Here is a 22,858-nt window from a genome sequence, read left to right on the forward strand (position 1 = left end):
GCTCTCTGTTCGGCAAACTCTCCTTTGTGTTTTTTCCTCTGATGTCCAGAAGCTTTGAAACAGTAGCTTTTCCATAATCTGCCACAAAAGTTGTGCTAACTCCCTGAAGGGTCGGTGGCTTTAGCTCAGTCTTCTCTTCCAGCTGGCCGTCTGGCTGGTTTTGTTTTCATTCTTTTCCCCAAGATCTTTTCTCTTTGTTTAGCTCTTTAAAGGGGAATCTCTTGCAGGCCTTTCTCTAAAATATGCTTGCCTCCTCCATTCAAGATTAAGCTGTTATTTTGGTGACAGGTACTGATGAATACCACATAGAATCACAAGTGGTCACGTGGCTTGGCTCACAGATTAGTGCCTTTTTCAGGTGATAATGATCCCCCTGGCAGCTGCAGAAGCTTCATCATAAAAGGTCGATTATTTATGGCAACCCTGATTCTGGCCATTAAAATAACCTGAGAACTAGTTAGTTGGTCTTTCTCCTCCCCAGGGGACATCTCTGGAATTCATTTATGGCAGAAGAAACACACAAGGGCACGTATCAGGTTTTTAATCAGAATAACCTCCCATCTGTAGAGCTATTATGGATTCCAGAGCATTTCCATATACATAATCTCACAGTGAACTTGTCCCTGGGAGCTGGTCAGATATGTCTGTCCAGGGGAGGTGAGAGGGGGAGGAGAGTGAGTCCAGGGTGCTGAGCCGTGGCATGGGATACTGAGGTGATTAGCAGTCCCTTAGATGCAGTTAGGATGTGCCTGGACTGGACTCTGATAAGAAGAACTGCATCTCCTGCTTTCTGGTGCTTTGCTAATAACAAATGACCTGTAAGAGGATTTCACAAGACTCAAAGGGAATCTCGATCGTAAAACAATCCTTTATAGATTCATTTAAGCTGTCTTATTTTTTCTCTTGTGGTATGTTTAAGACATCCGTCTTATACTGTAACATTTTACTCAGCATCTGCTGCAAGGGGAAACTATGGGATAATTCTTGCTTCCTGATCAAAGTAAGTGAATTCCTAGAAGAGGTCATTGGAAAGATATTTGAGGGAGGAGGGGAATATTCTTCCTTTAGTTTTGGTAGGCTTCCAAAGAAGAAGAAAAAAAAACTAAAAAAACTAATGTGAAGAAACTGATGGTTTATAATATTTATGGCAACACCACTACCAAATGCCTTGGTTCTACCTGTAGTTGTTACCTACCTAAGTCCACTGTTCTCCCCTGCAGTATTTTCATTATAAAAAGAACATAACCACACCACACAACACACAATTGATACAACCATGATTTCTGTTGTGTGTGTTTTCCCTGCTAGCCTTTCCACATGTATACACACTGTATAGGCTCTAATAAATGACTTTCACCCTTGCTTTTTTTAACTTGGCATTTTTCTTGTTGCTTGACTTCATTCGTTTACCTCTTACACTTTACATCGGATGCCCTGTAATTTAATGAAACATGCCCTGTTGTCCAGAACTTGGATTTCAGGGCAGCTGAGCCCCGGACTAGAAAATGTGGGCCCTGGAACCAACCTGACCTGATTTCCTGCTCTGCCATTTCTTAGCTGGGCCATCTTGGAGACTAGCCAAGAGAATGACGATACTTTCCTCAAAGGGTTGTTTCAATGTATATAAAGCATTTAGTATGGTTCCTGGCACATAGTGCATTCTCCATATTCAATAGCTAGTCTTCTTATTACTTCTTAGTCACCATTCAATGACAATGCTCTGAAAATGTTCTTTTGCACTATTTTCATTTGGTAAATTGACACACGTGGGAAAACTAAGCTGAGACATTTGCATACTTATACTGCTCTTGGTATATGTTGATATATCTTGATATCATAGTCATTTCCACTGTCATCCACAATTCCAAGTATGCCATTTCACTATACCTTCATCAGCACTGGAAGCTATCATTTTCTAAGTTGGGCAATTTAGTGTATTAGACATGACACCTTGTGATCTGCCCACATTAGAAAAGTAGAGAGAATGGTATAATTAGCACCTCCACTCACCCAGCATCCAGGATCAACAATGGCTAAACTCTTCCCAGTCTCTCCGCACTGTGTTTTCACCATCATATCGTTTCAGTTGTCAGAACTTTGGTGTATATCTCCACCTGATAAGGACTTTTTTCCTTTTAACGCAATTATCACACTTAACAAGACTAACAAGGATTCCTTCACATCATCTAATATTTGGTCCAAAGTCAGAGTGCCCCAAAGTCAAATTTGCCTTTGGACTTCATCTTCTTCAGTGATATTGAAGGAATTCTTGTTAATTTGCCTCAAAGAGGTTCGTTTTGGGGAAAAAATGGGAGGGGCACCTGGCTGGCTCAGTAGATAGAGGACGCGACTCTTAATCAGAGAGGTCCTGTTTGAATCAGGATCCCAACAAGGCTTACCTGTTTCTTTTGACTGTTACTCCATAAAACTTCCCCCTCCCACTCCCCCCTCCCCAACCATGATTTGTTGGAGAAACCAGATCATTTATCTGGTGGAATGTTTTCTGTCCTTGTCTTAGAGGTTGCTTTCTCATGATGCAGCTTAACTTTTCCTTCCCTCCTGTTTTCAGTAAACTGGTAGGTGGATCTGGAGGTTTGATAGGTACCTTCCTTCATTTTAATGGGGTATTTTGAGGGGACAGCACACCCTTACAGTCTTTCCCTGAGTAGAGTCTTATGCAATTATTACTGGCCTCCCCTGGCAACAGAAGAACCATTAAAGTAGTTGGAAGAAGTTTAATATAGGAACAGGTGAATATATTAGCTTAAAAATACTCCAGCTGTAGTAAGTCATTGTTCTGGAAGTCATTCTTTCTTTGTTCCAGTGTCCTAAAAACAGATCCAGGTAGGTGTGGGCAGGCCCTACCCTCCAGTTCTAGGTGAAGAGATCATCAGAAAAGGTACCTGTAAGGCTATCATTATTATTATTACTGTTAAGTAATTTCAGAAGTTTCCACCTGACAGAACGTGGTTAATGAGTGGTAGTAATAAGGGTTGTGAGAAATCTAAAGAAGGGGCGCACCTGGGTTCCTCAGTCAGTTAAATGTCTGACTCTTGATTTTGGCTCAGGTCATGATCTCGCGTTTTGTGGGTTTGAAACCCATACTGGGTTCCACGCTGCTGACAATGTCAAGCCTGCTTGGGAGTCTGTCTGTCTGTCTGTGTGTGTCTCTCTCTCTCTATCTCTCTCTCTCTCTCCTTCTGTACTTACCTTCTGAGACTTTTTCTGAAGTCCTTTGTTCTTTAATTTATTCGACAAATATTTAAGAAGCACCTATTATGTGCCAGCTTTTTTTGTGGCATGGGAACATGGCTCATGAGGCAACCTCATTTCATGGGAGAAACATCAGCTGGAAATCAGAAGACCTGAGCTTACTCTGAAATCTTGTTTTTAGAATAAACGTACAAAAGGAACTCCTTGATGTTATTATTACTCCTGGTATCTCCAGAGAGAGACTCCCAACAGGTCTGACTGTGGCACACTGTCACCTTTCCTGAGAAGAAAAGACTCTGCTACTTGAATTTTTTTTAAAAAAGTACATATTTAAAAATTTTTAATTCTCTTCTTTCCTCTCTTGTCTTTCTTGTGGAAGCACTTTATCCTTTGAGCTCTAAAGTAAGCTGGAAACTCATGAAACAGTATTTGTCACTGCCCTGGGCAAGGATACAAATGAAAACAAGAAGAATTTTCTCCCTCCCAGACAGCTCACCTTTGTTCAGGTTCCAAGCACATGGGATAGAGGCAGAGAGAAGGCTTACCTGCGGTTATCCCTCGGGAAGAGGTGCGCTCATTCACATGGACAAGAACTGATGTTAAGATTGAAAACGGCTTATGGTGGAGTGGGTAGCTGGGAACAAAGGAAAGAAATTGTTAGCATTTTTTGACACAGTCATTCATCTGCAGCAGCTCAACTTCTATCAGTTTGATCCAAGTCTGTGTTCCTTTGAATTCAATTCTGCCAGCATCTACTGAGTGCCTGTTGTGTGTGATAGTGGTCATTTCAAGAGGAAGGATGTAGCTTCCCTCCCCATTGCCTCCACTAGCTCCCCCCCACCCCAAAGTACCCTGAGTAAGCTTAAGAGTTAAGTATGTTCACTGTGGTTACGATGCAAACACAGTTTCAAATGAACCCCCTGCCACCCCAGCCCCCATGATTCCTGAAAGTCTCTCTCTTCCCCTTTCTCTTTCCCTATCACGTAACATTCAGTAGGATTTCATTATCTTCAAGATGAAAGGGAGTTGCAGAGTTACCCAATTCTGGTTTGTTAACAAATGTATTCCACTCCTTCCCCTAACCAGGAAATCAAGACAGGATCACTCACCTCTGGGCTCCTTTGTCCCTAACCTCCTGGGTATAAAATGTAAGTGGTTAATGTTCCACGAGACTTGGATCAAAAAACTCTAATCCATTACATTCGGTTTGATCAAAACAGGACCCGGGAAAGTAAAATAATTTGTTCACAGCTGCTGTGAGTCTGTGGGTAAACAGGGACTGAACCCCCAAGGCTTCTTGAGCCTGCACACATGTGCTACTTATAAAGCCACCTGTCCATGCTGGGGACAAGGATTGCTGCTCTGTGGCTTTATGGCACACTGAGGGCAATGACAGTCCAGCCTTGGGGAGGGGATGCAGCTGCAGGGTTAAGACCATTAGTGTCCCAAGAAGACTTAAGTTCTGGTGTGGATATTTAGTAGCTGTGTGACCTTGAGCAAGTTACTTAACCTTTCTGAACCTCTATACCATCATCTATAAAACAGAGAAAGTACCCTCTTTAGCAGGTTGTGAGGACTCAGTAAGATGACACATGTCACATTCTCATCACAGGACTGGTGTAAAGCAAATTATTTCCTAGCATTTTAGCACTCACATGTGAACTCGCCAGACCACAGTGGTTCCTTTTCGTTCTATTGGAAGTCAACTGACATCTGTCCATGTTACTCCATTTTTTGGAAGGAAAATGCAATATGGAAATTTTAGGCTGGGGATGTGGCAAACATGTACTCTCCTCTTAGAAATTATTTAAACAGCTTTGTTTCAATGCTATTTTTTTCAATTGGTTCGTTGGTTCCTGGGCTTTACGGAGATTCTTTCCTCTTCCAGACTTCCCTCCTGGCTCTCTTTGGGACCATGATAAATCTATCTACTGTTTATAAAATTACTACTATGTGTTAGCCTCTTACTTGGGTTCTCTCTAATCTTTACCTCCACCCTTTGAAGTTGGTGCTATTATGTCCTAATTGCAGATGATGGCACTGAGGCTCTGAGAGATTGAGTAACTTGTTTGATTATTCAAACAATTGAAGGTTTTTGAAGACTGGAAGATGGAGGAACATACTTGTGGGATATGCAGTTCTCTGGCTGTGAGATTATGTCTGGGGTGACTCTAGAACTTGGGATTTACAATTGTCAGGGATCTGAGTGGCCCTCCAACTTAGGAGGAGGAGGAGGAGGAGGAGGAGGAGGAGGCGGCGGCGGCAAAACTGGTGAGCAAAGAAATCATAGGACTTTACCAAAGTCGGTGTAGGAGTCCAGGGATAAGATTTGAACCCAGGTTTCCTGACTCATGTTTAATGTTCTTTTAATCATACCATATAGATTTGAATCCTTGAGGGGCACCTGGGTGGCTCAGTAGGTTGAGTGTCCAACTTCAGCTCAGGTCATGATCTCACAGTTGGTGGGTTTGAGCCCCGCGTCAGGCTCTGTGCTGAATGTTTGCTCAGAGCCTGGAGCCTGCTTCAGATTCTGTCTCTCCTGTTCTCTTTGTCCCTCTTCTGCTCGTGCTCTGTCTCACTCTGTCTCTCAAAAATACATAAATGTAAAAAAAAACAATTTGAATCCTGATCCTTAGCATCACAGTCTCTTGTATCAGGTCAACTGCTAAGTTGCAAATGGCCTGCAAATAATTAATGTTCTACTTCATGGTTGGAACTGAAGGTTCTGGAAGCAAAGTACTTGCATTTGAACTCCAGTTCTGCCACTTACCAGCTCTGTGACTTTGGGCAAGTTGAACTCCCTTTCTGGAAGGACCCACTTCACTGGATTGTTGTGAGGATCACCTGAGATATGTCATGTAGCATCAACGAACAGTGCCTGGAAGAGACCAAACTCTCAGTGCACATTAGCTAAGGTCATCATTTGTTGGGTTCTTGGCACTTGCCAGGCATCTTTCAGCACTGGGGCTAGAACCCTGAACAAAAGAGCCATGATTTTTGACCTTATGGAGCTTACAGTCAAGTGGGAGACACTGATGCTAAAGAATAATGAAGCTTATGATTTATTGAGTACATCTGGTTGCATTTATTTATAGGGCATTGTTTAGAAGTTGCTGCAATGTAGCTTTCCCTTGGTTTTGATTTTTGTAAATGGGTGACATCAATGTCAATATTTTGCATCAGAAGCTTGGCCTGGGGTACACCGAGCCCTCAGCCTTGAAGCTCCTGGCACTTGGCACACATGCCAGCAGCCATCTGTGTGTTGCATCCAGAAGAGAACTGGCTGCAGTGCTCCCACTTGGACGTCAGCAGCCTTACCCGAGGGGCAGAAAGGAAGTTATGACTGGGGAACATCCACGAGGCAGCAAGACTTGGGCACTGACGGAACAGACGGCTCTCCTAGTCGTAACGGGCCTATAGAAAGAGGACACAGTAGGAACCAAATGTTGCCGTACAGATAACACAGGCACCATGCAGCCCAGCACCTATTTTTAAGTAACAGTGGTATATTTCAGGCCTGTTCCATCCCATTTATAATGCAGCTCCATTTCTCTTTCAATGTTTTTGTTTTGTTCTTGGGTTTTTTGTTTTTTGTTTTTTGTTTTCCTCATAGTTGATCTTACCTCTATTTAAACCTTGCTTTCTTGACCATTTGGTATTGAAAGAACCTGTATTTTTGTTGCATTTCCTGGCAAATGAGGACACTGAGCTTAATTTTCTTTTTTCTTTTTTTTAATTTATTTTTGAGACAGAGAGAGAGCATGGACAGGGGAGGGGCAGAGAGAGAGACACACACAGAATCTGAAGCAGCCTCCAGGTTCTGAGCTGTCAGTACAGAGCCCAGTGCAGGGCTCAAACCCATGAACCATGATATCATGACCTGAGCTGAAGTCGGACGCTTAACCGACTGAACCACTCGGGCGCCCTGAGCTGAATTTTCTGATGAACCCTTATAAAGTATTACTGTACTGAACTAACCCAACATGTGGGCTGACTACAGCAAACCTGCTGATTTTAGATAAGGATAGTTTCATCAGTACATGATAATATCAGTTTTCTTTTCTTTTCTGAAATAAAACAACATAAAATTGAGGCAGTACTTCATAGACACTTTGTTCTTTGCTGTTTTATAGAATCACAGAAGATAAGCATCTGTGTTTAAATCACCTTATTTTACAGTTCAAGAAACTGGCCTCACTGAGTCTACTTGTCCAAGGTCACATAGCAAATTTAGAGGTAGAATTAGAATTAGATCCCACATCTTCAAATTTAGGTCAGTTCGCTTTTCACTGGGGCACAGCTTTTATATATGCTCAATGGTTAAATCAATATTTGAAATCATGGATTTAGAGGAAAGAATTATTAACCCCTTTGGAAGCAAGAAGGGTAGAAAATATCCACAAATCCCATCTTTTCCTCTCTGATTCATTGAGAAAAAGAGAGTAGGAAGGTTAATAACAATATGGATTATATGCTTATTTTGTGCTTAGAATGCTGACATATGTGTTATCTCATTAAACTATTCATATATTTTATCTCATGGAAAGTTTAAAACTCTCATAGCCTCATTTTGCAGTTGATGACAGAGGTTTGGCATGGTAAATAAATTGTCCAAAGTCATAGAGTTAACAAGTGGAAAACTTGGTACTTGCATCTAGGCTTCTTATTCTAGAGCTTGTATTTTCCTATTCTACCAGGCACTGAAGGCTGAAGGGTGGGGTGTTCAGTATTCCATAAAGTTGTACTGTAGAGCCAGGGTAGAAGGGGACTCTCTTACTCTTCAAAAATTAATGTCACAAGATAATGCGTGTGTAATTATTTTTCAGTTTACTGGAGCAGTCTGTAGGGTTGGGTTTTTTTTTTTTCCCTTCACTTTGTAACTTCCCACCTTCCATATTAAAAGTTTCTTTAGGGAATGGAAATTAATTTGGAAGGCTCCATTACTTCTGCTTCCAGCTCGTACAGATGCTTGGCCTCCTCTGGACAGGTAGGAGGGAGATGGCTGGCCTCTTTCTGCTGAGCTCGTAAACTGCAGTGTCTAAATTCAGGAGTGATGCCAGGTGGGGTGGGGACGAGGAAAGGAGGAAAGGGATGTGGTGTTTGGAGCCCATAACTCAGGAAACGTGATGGCACCTAATTTCAGAGTGGCATGAGGCAAGCATTTAAGAAAAGAATAACGAGCTATTGTTGTGGGCTTTTTTTTCTTTAATGGGTGGGTTGTTTTTATAAAGTTTTATGAACAGGAAACTGAAGCAAAATGCTGATCCCTTTGGTTTTTGAGCCCTGACAGCATCATTTTCATTTTTATTTTTGAGTTGGTGACAGGCACTTCCTTTAACACTTCTGGGGGTAAAGTGTAACGAGACACCCCAAACCTCATTTTATAATAGCAGAACCCAAATGAGCAGCTGCAGTTTCAGATCTTCTCGTTAACAGCATAAAGGACAGAATAAGACTCCTCCCTGACCCAGAGAGAAAGATAGCTCTTTCAGAAACCAAGGTAGTCTGCAGAAAGTTTCCCCTTTACACAATTCTAGAAAATTTGCCCAACATATGGAATATCTCTAACATGCACGAAAATGGGTCTTGCTCTGGCAGAGAAAATACTGATCGAATTTCCATCCTACCATCAATCATAAAAACCCAGCCTATCCAGCTATTGTGTCCCCTGGAGTATGACTTCATCTTAAATAAGGTGGTCCTATCTGTTGTACATTTTGGATGTGCTGGACCAATATTTCAAGCACTTGGCTGCCAACTTCAGAGATGTTAAAAGCTGTTTTGTTCCTGCAGGGCATTTATTCATTGCTTACCTTGTAAAAGGTATGTCTTACTGCATTTTCCTGGCTCCAGAGCAATACTTGTACTTACCCATTGCGTTCGGATTTTCTGGGCCTGCAGACAGCACTGGGTTATTAAAGTTCAAGGAGGAAGCCACGTGATATTGGCTTTACAATTTTAATTCTCTCTTACCTTCCTCCCTCCCTTCCTCCCACTACCGGACAGATGACTTTTGTTTCCCATGTACTGTGTCTAAACTGGAATGGGCTCTCAAAGCATCCCTTGTAAGACTCCAGGTGAGGATGCCCAGAGGGGAAGAGCGATACCCTCCCTTGTTAGGGCAGCCAGCAGAGAAATTTCCTTCTTCTCCCTTTGGCTTCCTTGGATAAAAGAGTCCTTGAGCCATAATTTCACATCAGTCGGGGGACTTTAGCACCATGGTTAATCTTGCAGAAACACCAGGCAAAAACCTCCCCTCCCCCTTAAAAGTCAGTGCCTCAAGGCCCAACTCAAGAGAACAGAGTCTCAGAATAAACAACACTAGATATGAGCGTGGCAAGTTGAATAGAAAAAATACAGAGTTTAACCTAGAATCAAAAACCTAGAGAAGGAAAAGGGAGAAAGTCCCTCTGGAGGGGAAGAAAAGGACAGATGAGCATGTTACCGGGTGTCCCTGAAAACAGACTATTTGACATCGTTTGCCACCAGTCTCAGTCTCCCTGGCAAGTCCACCTTGTTCGGGAATTAGTGTTAATTGCCAGGTATGTATAAAAATCTGGAGGGAACCAAAAGCACTTGGTAACATCCAAGAGAGCTTCATAGCCTTATACTGCAGGAACCATCTCTCAAAGTGGTCTTTCTGAGTTTTGGATTCCTCAAGAAGCATGTCTACTCATGTCTATTTCTCAAAAAAATTTTAACAGCCCATTTTGGTAATTCTGTATATGATTTCTTGGTCTCGTAACAGAAACTTTATATATGCTATGTTCCTTATTGCAAAAATTCTTCTCTGGATTCACCTCTTCCATGACACATTCTTTGATTAGCCCCATTTCAATTTAATTTTCATTTTAACAAATATGGACCATGCTGGCACATGCTAGAGGGAGCTGAGCCACTGTGGTGAGCGAGGTAGATAAGGGTGTGCCCTGTGCCCTTGTAGCTGACTGTCAGGTGGTGGAGGCACCTTGAATTGGTCCTTGGGAGCTGGATGAGTGTTGCTGAAAGAGAGGTCTTCAGTGTTGGGGGCCACAGAACAAGGGTCCCCCAACCTAGGGATCAAGGATAGCCTTCTATGAGAGGAATTATCCAGGAAGCCATTTGGTAGTTGTTCTTGTGATGCCAAAGAACTAAGTGATCATGCAATAAAAGTTAGTGAACTAGAAGCCTGTACTTTTGTTCAGCCTTCTGTTGCCAGGGCTTTTTTCAGTCAAAATAGTGGGCACACAAGACTTGAATTGCTGAGCTTGGTTTTGAATGTGAGATGGAAAACTTCAGACATAACAGAACTCACCTCCTACTTAACCAAAGAACCCAGTGAACTTGCACCCCCTGTCCCCTCTATCATGTTGTCAGACGCCCACGGCATAAGGAACATGTTAGCTAATGGGCTGTTCTCTAGCACACACCAGCCGACTGGTGCTCGCACCACATGAGTGAGACACAAGCTTGCCAGGAGTCCCCAAGTCTGCTTCTGCTCATTGAACTCTTTCTCTAATTAAGGTCTTCTCACACACCACTCTCCTCCCTGTACCCCCCCCTCTCCTGCCCCAGGTCTTTTTCGAGTAAACATCTTGAGCCAACTGCCCTCCTCCCATTCTCTACTGCTACAGCTAATTTTTTAAAAGCTTAAATGCAGTCATGTCCCCTGGCCATGAAGATAAGCATGTTTTTAATTGAAACTCTGGATCCCAGATTGTAAATCAAGTCCTAAGAGCCAAAACATGTCTCCTGGTGGGTGGCTTAGTTGGTAGTTTACTCGGAGTGTGGACTTGCATATTTTTCATTGTATCCCTGATGCACCCATATGGATAGAGCCAGCTATCCAACGCTGAATAGCTAGATGAGCAGATAAGTAGCTCTCCATGCCCATTCTGGAGTTTGAGGCTCTAACCATTGGGCTAACTACTCTTGGACACCTCTGGCCTGAGAATCTGTGGTTCAGAATATTCCTGAGATGGGGGAGGTGGTCAGGTTCATTTGGGGCCTGGCTGATAACTCTACCTCACAACACTGTGCTACTCAATGCTCTTTGAGAGTGTTAATCAAAAATTCAAATTTCTAGACTCCACTGCTGAAGATTCCAATTCAGCAGTCCCAAAGTGGGGCTCATGGGTATGGATTTGAGACGCTTCTTGCTTTATTTCACTACAGGTGGTCTCTGGAATTAATGTCCCTGAATTCCCAGAAGTCATGTTTCCATAAATGTGTAGGTTTTCAAATCCTGGTCAGATGATATGAATACTGCTATCATTGATATACACATTTCTCCCATATTTTAATTTTTCTAGAATTGGGATATATCTTATAATTGATCACTTGTTATAATTTAGTTGGCAACATTTTTTTCTTTCTTGGTAATACATAAAATAATAGTACATATTATAGTCTTTGGCATCTTAGGTTTGGTGAAATATGGTACTTTGATTTCTGAGTTTGTAGTTGATGGAAGAGAAAACACTTCTATCCAAAACTAGGATTTACATATTTTAGATAACAATTTCTCCATGTAGTGGTTAGTGTAGAAAACCTATATAACACATAACATTAGCTGTAGTCTGAGGAGAAAAATATTTTTGGAGTGTAACAAATTTATTGAATTCTTCATCAAAAGATATGCAGTACTCTCAAGCAACTGTGTTGTATCCATAAAGTTCAAAGACCTTATAGTGGCATACAGAGAGTGTTCTAAAGACTGGCTTAAATTCTATAAGCAAAACAAGCCTGCTGATAGTAATCAGTTCAAATTGGAGAAAGTCGGGATTCTTACTACAAAATCTTTAGTGAAGACATGTTTCCAGTTGTACATGCCATGTGGCCAGAAATACCATATAACAAAAAGACAGTAAATAATTGAATCCCCTGGTATTTTTATTTCATTACTGAGTTTGCATTTCTGCCCCCCAAAACAATTAAATATGGTGGGAAAGTTTTTCCTGGGAAAGACCAAGGTTTGAAACACGTCTTCCTCCTCCCCAATTTCTTCTTCAAGTATTAGCTTTCACTGAAACTTTCATTTTCACTGGTCTTTTGAAGTATATTTTCATAGCAGAAGCAGTTTAAGACAGTTTTCTGTCCCCCACCCTTTATTCCCCTATTTGTTGTTCTTGTCCTTTTGCATTTTATGAAATCTGTGATTCTGTTGAGGGTCAGGTTTGGGCAACTGGGAAAGATTCTAGACATTTCAATATTCTGGGACCACTTGGCACTGAAGCATTTGTTCTTTGCTGTACCATGCCTAACCCAAACCAACATTTGACATCAATGGTCAAGGTCTGAAGCAAGAATATCCTTGAGGTCAAAACCAACAGATTATCCTGATGCTGTATTTCAGTTCCACTCTCTCTTTAACGCAGGGCTTCTCAACAGCAGTATTATTGACATCTTGAACCTGTTAATTCTTTGTTGCGGGGGTTGTCCTGTGCCTTACAGGATGTCTGAGCCTCTATCCATTAGATGCCACTAGGAACCTCCCCCAATGACTATAAAAAATGTATCCAGACATTGCCAAATGTCACCGGGGGGACAAAACTGCCCCCAGGTGAGAATCACCGCTGTGATGAACTAGAAGCGAGGGAATGTACCTGTCTGTGGTATATCAAGGCAAGACATATATCCATTCCTTTTTTAAAAAAACATAAAGTCTTGATTATTTTTGCATTATAGCAGGTAATCTATAGGATTAGCTCTATCTTGAGAGAAAGAAGATTGTATCACTAACCAGTTTTTCAAACTTGTTTCACAAAATGAGATCTTTAAGTGAATGCAAGAATGAAGTCTTCTAGCTTTAGAATATCCAGGGATATATTTTCATAAATCTAGCCTGGAGCCAGTGGACACACCCTAGGCAGGCAGAGAGTAATAATACTGATATGATTTTAGATATTATCAGTGTTTCATTGGTGCCATTTTTACCTGTCTGGCAGGAAACCACAGTCCTGATCTCTCAGGATTCCCTGCCAAAACTTTATCAGGCTTTTGACTCCCCTCTCCCATCAAGACTGAAGCGGCAGAGAGGGGAGGGATCTCAGTCATTAGCTGGGAATGTTGCCCAAATGGAAGGGGGGAGGGGAGAGGTGTTGGTACACATGTGTATCCAACATGTACCTACACGACTGTGTGAGATCAGCAGGGGTGAGAGAGATGGTTCCAGACGCCAAGTGAGCAGACGGAGGCACATGTGTTCGAAGGCTGGGCTGTAGGGGATTGGCTGTTGTCACCTGAGCTCCTTCTGCAAACGCACACCTCGCTGCAGAGGTTTTAGTCGAAAGGCCATGTTTTAAAGTCAACCATATTCCTTGAGCAGATGTATATTACACACCTCCCTGGCATAGAGATTCAGGAATAGGAAGAGAAGAAAGGGAAAAGTGTAGCTAATTGAGCACCTGCTCTGTAATAAACACTTTCATATTTGATGAATGAATGTATGAGCCTTTAAGGAGAAAAAGAACCCACTGACTCTGATTGACTCTGATGTTACGTATGATGGTGACAGGACAAGGCATTGTCCCATTGGCTGAGAAGGTCACCACAACCACTTAACTTCTGAAGTTTTAGCCTCACGCTGGCCTGTTATGCTCACCGCCACAGCAGTGGGATTTGAGGAGTTGATTGATGGTCTCCCAGCCATGCCTGGCTGTCTGCTCTTCTGAAAGGAGCTAGTTACCAGTGGTGGGCTTGTGTGTGGAGGCCCACCGCTCCACCGGCAGCACAAACAAGCCCCACTCGGCCCAGGCGAGAATGCAGGCCCTGTTCTTGGCACCATTCCTGGAAACGAAGAACAGGCTTCTTTATTCCAGTCTCCAGGCTTCTGGCTAGCAAGGAACACTGCCCGGCTGTGAAGCATTTTATAGGATTATAACGGGTTGTGCTGAAGGCGAGTTCTGAAAGGCACTTTGTGCCATTGCTTTGAGTGAAGCTGACTGTTAGGGCAGTGTTGTTCCTAAGCCCATAAACACACACACAGGCAGGATGGGGAATGCCGGGCTCCTGGGGCCCACTCAGCTGGGCAGCACTGCAGAGTTGGACTGGCTTCCCTCAGTTGGGACACCAGCCTCAGGGGTATGCTTGGGAACCTTCCTGTAGGGCAGCCTGCTTTCTGACAAAGTCTTTGGCCACAGACACCTCTGGGTGGAATCCTAGGCAGAATACCCAAACCCCAAACCTGCTAATGTTGGAGCAGAGCATCACACACGGGAGAGGTTCTGAAGTCAGGGCACAAGGTGGACATTGCATGGGGTCAACAATACCCTTGAAAAAATTTTGAATGTCTCAAGGACCACATACATACATGGCTTGCATATACACCCCAGATTGCCAGCTTCAGTATACAGGCCTTATTGTACCAAAAAATATATGTATTTAAACACCAGAGCCCTATTTATGGGGGTGAGACATCCATGCTTTGAGAAGCTTAGAAGCATCAGACCAGCCAAGGGAACTCCAGGTCCCCATCTTTCCTTTCACACTCATTTGGGAGCTTATGCTTTTTTTTTTTCCAGCACTATGTAAATGGCCATTAGCAATCTCTCTGTCTCCATTTCTCTCTCTCTCTCTCTCTCTCTCTCTCCCTCCCTCCTTCCCTGCCTAGCATATATAGGAGAAAACACGGAAGTTTGCTACACATATGTTCTGTGGCCATGTATATTAATTGATTTTTATTGTTCCATATCTTTGGGGGGGAGGGATGTTATGAGAGAAAGTGGATATAGCAGCCTTCCCCTCAACCAATATGACTATTCTTTGCTCTATAATAGTTGTACTTAAACATGAGGCTAAAGTCCCCACTTTTCCATAGGGTTTCTGTATTGCTACATTGGACTTACAGTATGTCAGACTCCCTGCCCAGCCCTGAGGATCCCGCAGTGAATGGACCAGTCGAAGTTTGCTAGGGTCACTCTTTTCCTCATCGAGTGCTGGAAGTGGACTTCCCAACTGGAGGATAAGGCCTAGTGAACTCCACCAGGGACCAAAGCTTGTCCCCAGAGGGGCTGTGGCTGATCAGATCGACCTGTTGAGATGGTGGGCCTGAGGGGGCCAGAGGAGCAGGAAGAAGACAGGAACAAGGAGCAGCTCCAGGTGCTTCAGCTCATATCCTCAGCAGCCAGGGGAGCTCTGAGTGAGGCATGTCACTGCCTCTCCTGGCCCTCCTTTGGCTGCAGAATTAATCAGGGGCTGTGTTATTTGGGTGCCTTTGGAGATGAGGTTCCCTTCACGCCCCCACCAAGCTTGGTCAAGCTCACAGGGAGCACTCACATAAGCTCCCCAATCAGCACAGCTCGGGTTAATAAATGAAGTCGTGTTCAGGAATACAGATAGAAAAAAATCAGTGGTCCAGAGGTATCTTTCTCACTGCAAACCTCTTCTTCGATCACCTCCTTCCCACTGCTTTAGGGTCTATATTTGAGGGGGAAAAAACTTCAGGTGTTTTCTCCAATCTCAGTTGGAACCCACTACTTCAGGAGTCTGCTTTACATGGGTGGCAATAATGGGGCTGGCAAAACTAGCCAGATTCTCCCTTTTCTGAAGGCAGTTTGTCCACACTAGCTGGACAGGAAAAGTAGGTGAATTTACTGCCAGGGTGTGGGTTTGGGACCTGGGATGAAACATCTATGTATTTTGAGGTTTCCTGCCTGGAAAGTGGAAACTGGATTCTGGCCTTAGCTGGAAGCAGAGAACACTGTAACAAGGTCTAGATAGTTCCACTCCCATTGCCTTCTGTACACCTAAGAAGTCGAAACAAAAGACATCGACTCCCCAGACCACCACCTGCTGTGGTCATGACTTTGATGGGGGGGGGGGGAGAGCAGGGAGTACATTTTCCACAGTGCAGTCTACAAAATAACTTTTGAGACAATGATCGTTTTAATATTTAAAAAAATAACTTCTAATTTCCCAAGTAACACAAATATATTTTTCTTGTAAAAATTTTAAGAACATGAGCTATAAATTTAAAGTCTGGTATGGATTGCCTCCCTGAGCCCCAAGGGGACTTATAAGTTTGCTCTGCACCCCTCTGGATGGTTTTCAATAGTATTTACCTACAGTTTGCTATAGAAAATACATGGTATTATGTAAATGTGTTTTCAAAACAAATGGTTATTATACTGTGCTTACTCTGCAGTTTGTCTTTTAACTGAACATAATACATACACTGGAGATCTTTCTATACCACACCCTGGACCCATCTCCTTTTTGACTGCTGCTGAGTGGGATTTTATAGGGAGGAGAATTTATTCAATAATTCCCTGTTGATGGATATTACAGTTGTTTCCAGTTTGGGGGTTTTGTTTGTTTGCTTTTTACTGTTCCAGACTGGGCTGAAGCAAATGATCTTAGAATTGCCTATTGGACATTTACAATAAGGCATGGTATAGCCCACCTTGTCCAGCTGCACAGCCTCATCTTGAACAGACCCTTCCAGATCGCCCTTCTCAGTGGCTGACAGACACTAATCAGCCTCTTCATATTTTAAAATGAGTACAGAGGAAGGCACCCAAGAAAGTCTCTGGAAGTGGTGGAAATATATTTTCTGATTGTGGGAGTGGCTACGTGTTTACATTTGTCAATACTCAACTAAATGTACACTTAAAGGGGGCACATCTTACTGTTTATAGATTATACTCCAGTGACGTTAAGACGTTCATTTAAAAAAAAAGTGTCGGGGGTCTCTCTCGCGACTGGCTGGGAATAAGGCAAGACAGGATACTACCTCTTCTTAACGCGGCTTTTAAAACGCTGGCTTTTCCTTCCACCGGGTCTCCTCTCTACTCGCCGCCTTTTCCACTCCCAGAGTGCGGGGGAGTTGTTGCACGGGTGGCCTCGGGCCTCGGGCTCGCGGAAGGAAAAGACCCACGGCAGAATCGCCCCTCTCCTTGCTGGGGGGTTTCCGCGGGGCGGTACCTGGGCGTTCCGAGGACGCGCCGGGGCGGGGCCGAGGCGGGGCCCCGCCCCGCTCCAGATGGGCGGGCCCGCAGGAGGCTCCGCCCCCTTCAGCCGAGAGCCCAGTGGCTCCCACCCGGCAAGAAGCCGGCTGTCAGTCTCCGTAGCGCCGCTGCCGCCGGGCACCGTGGAGCTGGGGCCTCCTTTCGCCTGGGAGTTTTGTGGTCGCCTTGGGTCAGCGGTGACATCCCAAAGAGCAGGCCCGGCAGCCACCATGGTGGCCAAGGATTACCCCTTCTACCTCACGGTCAAGAGGGCGAACTGCAGCCTGGATGTAGCCCCAGCCAGCAGTCCGGTCAAGGACGCCGAGGTAGGGTCTCCACCTGGACCTCTCCGGTCCATCTGTCAGTCCCTCTGTCTGTCTCCATCTCCCACTCCCTCGACTCCCTCTCTGTCAATCGCTCTCTGCCTGCATCTTTCATTCAGTGTGTTCCTCTTTTTCTCTCTCTCTCCCTCTGCTTCTCCCATTCCCTCTCTCTGCCCCCATTTCTCCCACTCACTGCCTCCATGTATCACTCTCTGTCTCTGCCTCCTTTTTGCCCCTTCTCTGTAGATCATCATGAACCTCCTCCCCTGTCCCTGTCCCTCTTCCTCTTGGCCAGGGAGCAGCTGACCTCCTTACCCTTGCCTTTCTTACATCCTGCAGGGCTCTCAGACTGTGAGTCTTCTGTCTAGACCCAGCAGAGAGACTTTGTCTTACCGTATCCTTAGGCCCAGATGTCATCCAAGAGCTACCCTTCAAGCTTGGGTTTCCTCTTGCCTGGGTTGGGAAGCAAGAGAAGGCCTTTGGGAGCCATCTCACCTGTCAGGCTTGACCTCACAGTTGTTTGGCAGTAAGGACAGTTCCTGGCACCTCTGCTTGTAATCTTTGGCCATTGGGGTCATTGAGCCGGGGATCCGGGGGCTAAATAAGAAATCTGAGTGTCTTGTACATGGATCCTGAAAATGAATTAAACTCCTTGAGGGCAGGGGGAAGCTGTCTCGGAGCACTGGAAACAATTATCTTTTGGGGAACTTTCCGGTGCCTTATTGGTGACGTGAAGGAGTCCTCCTGGCTTTTGTTTAGTCTTGCCTTTTACTTCTGTGTATTATGAGCTCAAAACGTTGGGTTCAACTAGAGAAGAAAACATCATTCTCTGCCTTTAAGGGTCTTAGGGAATATGGTTGCTTCTTCTCTGCCTTTAAGGGTCTTCTCTGCCTTAAGGGTCTTCTTCTCTGTCTTTAAGGGTCTTAGGGAATATAGTTGCTTCCATTAGACCACAGCTTTGCTGTGGCTGAGCTGTAGTGGAACCCACAGGACCCAGCTCATCACTGTGCCCAACCACGACTGGGGAAAGTCTGGAGGCAGATGTGCACCTGATCTTGTCACAGTATTCTGAAGGGTTCTACCTACCCAGGACCCTTGGGTCTACTTAGCTGTGTGCGCTTGGCTCACTAAATTATGTATGTTTGGGAGGACAGCATCAAAGATTCATTGCCACTAACAAGAGCTGCTCCAAGCTGACAAGACTCCAGACAGTCTCTCGCTGTAATCAGCTTTCTGTAAGCTGAGCACAACTAACTTCTCACCCCCACCCCACACTCCAGCTTAGCTGTATATTTTCACAAAGAGTTTTTGTTCCTAGCAGCTGTTTCTACAGTGTGATGGCCTTAATGGTGTTTGAATATTTATGTAAGTTTGGACAAGATAGCACCAGCATACAGTTCAGGTTATTTGGACTTGGAATAGATATAATGATTTTTCCATAGGAACTTCATAATTTAATGAATATAGGAGCAGTGAAGCTAGTGCCCCCTCAAACCCCTTTTCAAGGAAGCAAATCATAACCAAGTTTAATACGTTGAAATGAATGAAAGGAAAGAATAGTGAAAATAGCTCTGGACCCCAACCAGTACCTTCTTGCCATCCCTTAATCCAATGTTTTCTGAGCAGTTTGGCAAAAAGCTTAGGTAAAACTCATCTGCTTGATCTTTTCTTATACGTAGAATATAAATATATCTGTATATGACAAATGTGATGAAAGAAATGTATCACCAAATGTCAAATATTAATTTTCTTTATGGTAACCAGATACAGATTTTTTAAAATGTGACTTATTTTCCTTTTATGGGGATATCTTGGTATGAGAGTAAGGATGGGGAAGGAACAATTTTGAAAATGGTATCACCATTGAGGAGTGTGTGTGTGTGTGTGTGTGTGCGCGCGCGCGCGCACGTGCACGTAGTTTAAATCAGAAGTATCATGTATGCTCTATACATCTTGAGGCAGGAATGTCCAGTCCCATGCACCTCCTAGCTTCATTTCCTGATAACGGCAATAGGCAAAGTTGGAAAAAGAAACCAAAGTGAATTTAGGGGGTAGTTTTCTGGTTTCATTATCCATGCAAAAGACAAGTCAACCCTTGTAGGCCTTACTTCTCCATAAGCAATTAACTAAAAATATTTTCTACCAGCAGGTGTCATCAGTATTTGTAAGTGTTTAAAGAACAGCATACCCTGGTATGCCTTTTGAAAAACGTGATACATGTTTATAAACTAATCATTGACTGGTAATTTCTATGAAAGTAATTTTTTAAGATTGGTCATTTTTGTCCAAAAATAAGGTGGTTATAAAGAGAAGAACTGGCTTCTCCAAAGTGCTTTTGACCTTCAGAGGCAGAGAAGCACCTGTGCCCTTTAGACATATAATGGCCATTCCTTTGGAATTTGCTACAGGAGAAGCACTGCACAGGCAAGTACCTTCTAGCATGGCTCTTGTGGTTGCAGCAGGCGTGCTGGGGAAAGCCATTTAGGGAAAGCCTTGTGGGGAAGGGGCTGGTGTACAGTGATGTGCATTTGATACCATACACTTGAGTTAAAAATCTGCAACAGTAAATATTCTCTTAAATGCAAATCATAACATTTCTAATTGAGATTTAAATGCTTTGTAATTTTTTAAATTTTGGCAGTGGTTTCCAGTGAAAGGAAAAAGGTGATATATTTTTAAATATAATTTCTTTAAAATATTTATTTAAAAGATGTTTTAATGTTTATTTTATTAGTTTTGAGGGGGGGAGGGAGAGAGAGAGAGAGAGGGCATGAGTGGGGATGGGTTAGAGAGCAAGAGGGGACACAGAATCTGAAACAGGCTCCAGGCTCTGAACTATTAGCACAGAGCCGGATGTGGGGCTCGAACTCAGGAACATTGAGATCATGCCCTGAGCTGAAGTCGGGCACTTAACTGACTGAGCCACCCAGGTGCCCCTAAAATATTTATTTTAAAGATGAAAATCATTATGCATGGATTATGATATTAATATAATACTGCTTCTTAATCTGGTTATTTCTTTATGGCATGGATATGTGAGTTGGGTTGCAAGTGTTTAATACCTATAACCAGCGAGGTCTTCCAGCTCAAATAATTAACTCTGAAATCCAAGGAGCTTAGTCCATTTTTTAAATGTTTTTTTTATTTATTTTTTGAGAGAGAGAGAGAGAGACAAAGCATGAGCTGGGGAGTGGCAGAGAGAGACGGAAACATAGAATCTGAAGCAGGCTCCAGGCTGTCAGGACAGAGCTAGACTTGGGGCTGGAACTCATGAACTGCGAGATCATGACGTGAGCTGAAGTTGGCCGCTTAACCGACTGAGCCACCCAGGTGCCCCAAGCTTAGTCCATTTTAGTCCATGGATCTAGACTTTCACAGAGAAGCATGGTATCACATGAGCGTCGTTAAGCTTGCTTCTTCTGATCATTGATGTAGTTTCACTCAATTTATCTGTTTTCCTATTTATTGGGTGCTTATTCCCAGGTCAGAAGGAACTGGTCCTTCTGGGCATGTCAGACGCTCTGAACACTTGATCCAAGTCACTAGAAGGAAAGCTGTTAGCTATTAATGAATTATACTGATTGTAAGTTTAAAGCCACTATTTCCACATGGTGAAGTTTGCTTTTAAAGAAGGCTCTGTGGGCACCTGGGTGGCTCAGTCAGTTAAGTGTCAGGTTGTGATCTCACAGTTTGTGAATTCAAACCCACATTGGGCTCTGTGCTGACACAGCTCAGAGCCTGGAACCTACTTCAGATTCTGTTGTCTCCCTCTCTCTGCCCCTCCCCTGCTTGTGCTCTGTCTCTTTCTCTCTCTCTCAAAAATAAACAAACATTAGAAAAAAATAAAGGCGGCTCAAATGAATGGATATGTTGGCTAAGTATGCTGGAGCCTGATGAGAAGGTTTTAAGAGTTTGGGGTCAATCTCATTTTTAATGATAGTACAAAGAGATGTTTCTATTATTTTCTTTCTAAGACTATATCTGACAGTTTGATGGACAGCTCACTTTGGGTTTTAAGATTCACTATTTCAGATGTTGGTCAGGATTAGGCTAGATTTAGTTAGCAGTATTTGTAATCATTGCCTTTGTCTCTTAAAAGTACATGATCTGATTTTGATTCAGCCAGTAGACTTGTGTGGCCCTTGGAATGACATGTATCTAGAAATGACAGAGCTCTATTCCTTTTCTAAATACCTTTTCTAAATACCACATCTAGTGTCTCACTTGAGACCTAAGCCATGTTGTAGGGTTAACATAAAGTACATTATTTTTTTCCTCACTTTATGAATAAAGACACTGAGGGGAAGTGACTTACAGAAAGTCATGAAGAAAACCAGCCGCTGAACTTGAGAGCCAATGCCAGGTTTTCTGATGGATTTAGTCCAGCATTTCATACTAGTGTACCTGGTGGCATCTAAGGATGTTTACCTCTGTGAAGAAGGAGGGAGGGGAATGAATACTTAACAGACATATAAAATGCTTTAAAATATTTTCTTTTAAGTATATAATCATGAATACTTTATGGAACTGGGGTGAACCCTATGCCCCTGCCATAATTTATGCCCCAGTCAGTCCACATATGGACTTGAAAATTGTATGCACCTGGGGCTGTACTCCTTGCGTGCCAGCTGGAGAGCTAAAGAAGTCAAATGGTTTCCAGTAATTTATACATTTCTTGGAATCTGTATCATATAGTGTTGAACTGACAGTATGTATAACCAATTGCATGGAAATAGTTCTGAGGAGTTATTGCAGTTAGAATCCTGGTAGTTCTTCAAGTGACTAAACAAATAGACGCCATGAATTGTGTGACTTTAGATCTTGCTGGGAGGGGAGTAACGTAGAGTTACTCGGGTAAAGGCCATTGCTTGCTGATAGCATCTGATTATGGTCATCCAGCCATGATTCTGAAGCTTGTTCAGATGGGTCTTGGGCCTCCAGAATAGGATGTACGTGAACTAGGAATAGATATATTAGAGAAAACGTATTGACTTTACTCATGTACATTTGAGTATGTTCAGGGTATCAACTCTGGACTGAGTCTTAACGTCATCACCTGCTAGTGGTATCACCTTGGACAAGCTACTCTGCCTCCCTAAGCCCTGTTTTCCTCATTGTTAAAATGGGGTTGATGACAGCGATACAGGAGTGCTGATGCATAGGGGCACATGGACCCCAATGTTCATAGCAGCACTCTCAACAATAGCCAAAACATGGAAAGAGTCTAAGTGTCCATCAACTGACAAATGGATCAAGAAGATGTGGTTTATCTATACCATGGAATACTACATGGCAATGAGAAAGAATGAAATCTGGCCATGTGTAGCAACAGGGATGGAATTTGATTGTGTTATGCTGAGCGAAATAAGTCAGGCAGAGAAGGACAGGTACCATATG

At 43.3% G+C, this 22,858-nt stretch overlaps 1 protein-coding gene across 4 annotated transcripts in view; it reads left to right on the plus strand.

Moving 5' to 3' along the window:
* Window positions 1-22,858, plus strand: part of ARHGEF3 (Rho guanine nucleotide exchange factor 3) — a 301,504-nt gene that overhangs the window by 213,745 nt on the left and 64,901 nt on the right. The window contains exon 1 of one of the 4 annotated variants that reach the window (XM_077776711.1): window positions 17,225-17,464. The exons of 2 other annotated variants lie outside the window; for them this stretch is intronic. In XM_077776711.1, coding sequence (XP_077632837.1) covers window positions 17,369-17,464 — 96 coding nt within the window. In that variant the 5' untranslated portion in view covers window positions 17,225-17,368. Of the gene's footprint in view, window positions 1-17,224; window positions 17,465-22,858 lie in introns of those variants that run through there. One more of the 4 variants, XM_077776709.1, reaches the window with a different exon arrangement.

This window comes from Crocuta crocuta, unplaced genomic scaffold (genome assembly GCF_008692635.1).
Source record: "Crocuta crocuta isolate KB4526 unplaced genomic scaffold, BGI_CrCroc_1.0 scaffold87, whole genome shotgun sequence".
NCBI classification, from domain to species: domain Eukaryota; kingdom Metazoa; phylum Chordata; class Mammalia; order Carnivora; family Hyaenidae; genus Crocuta; species Crocuta crocuta.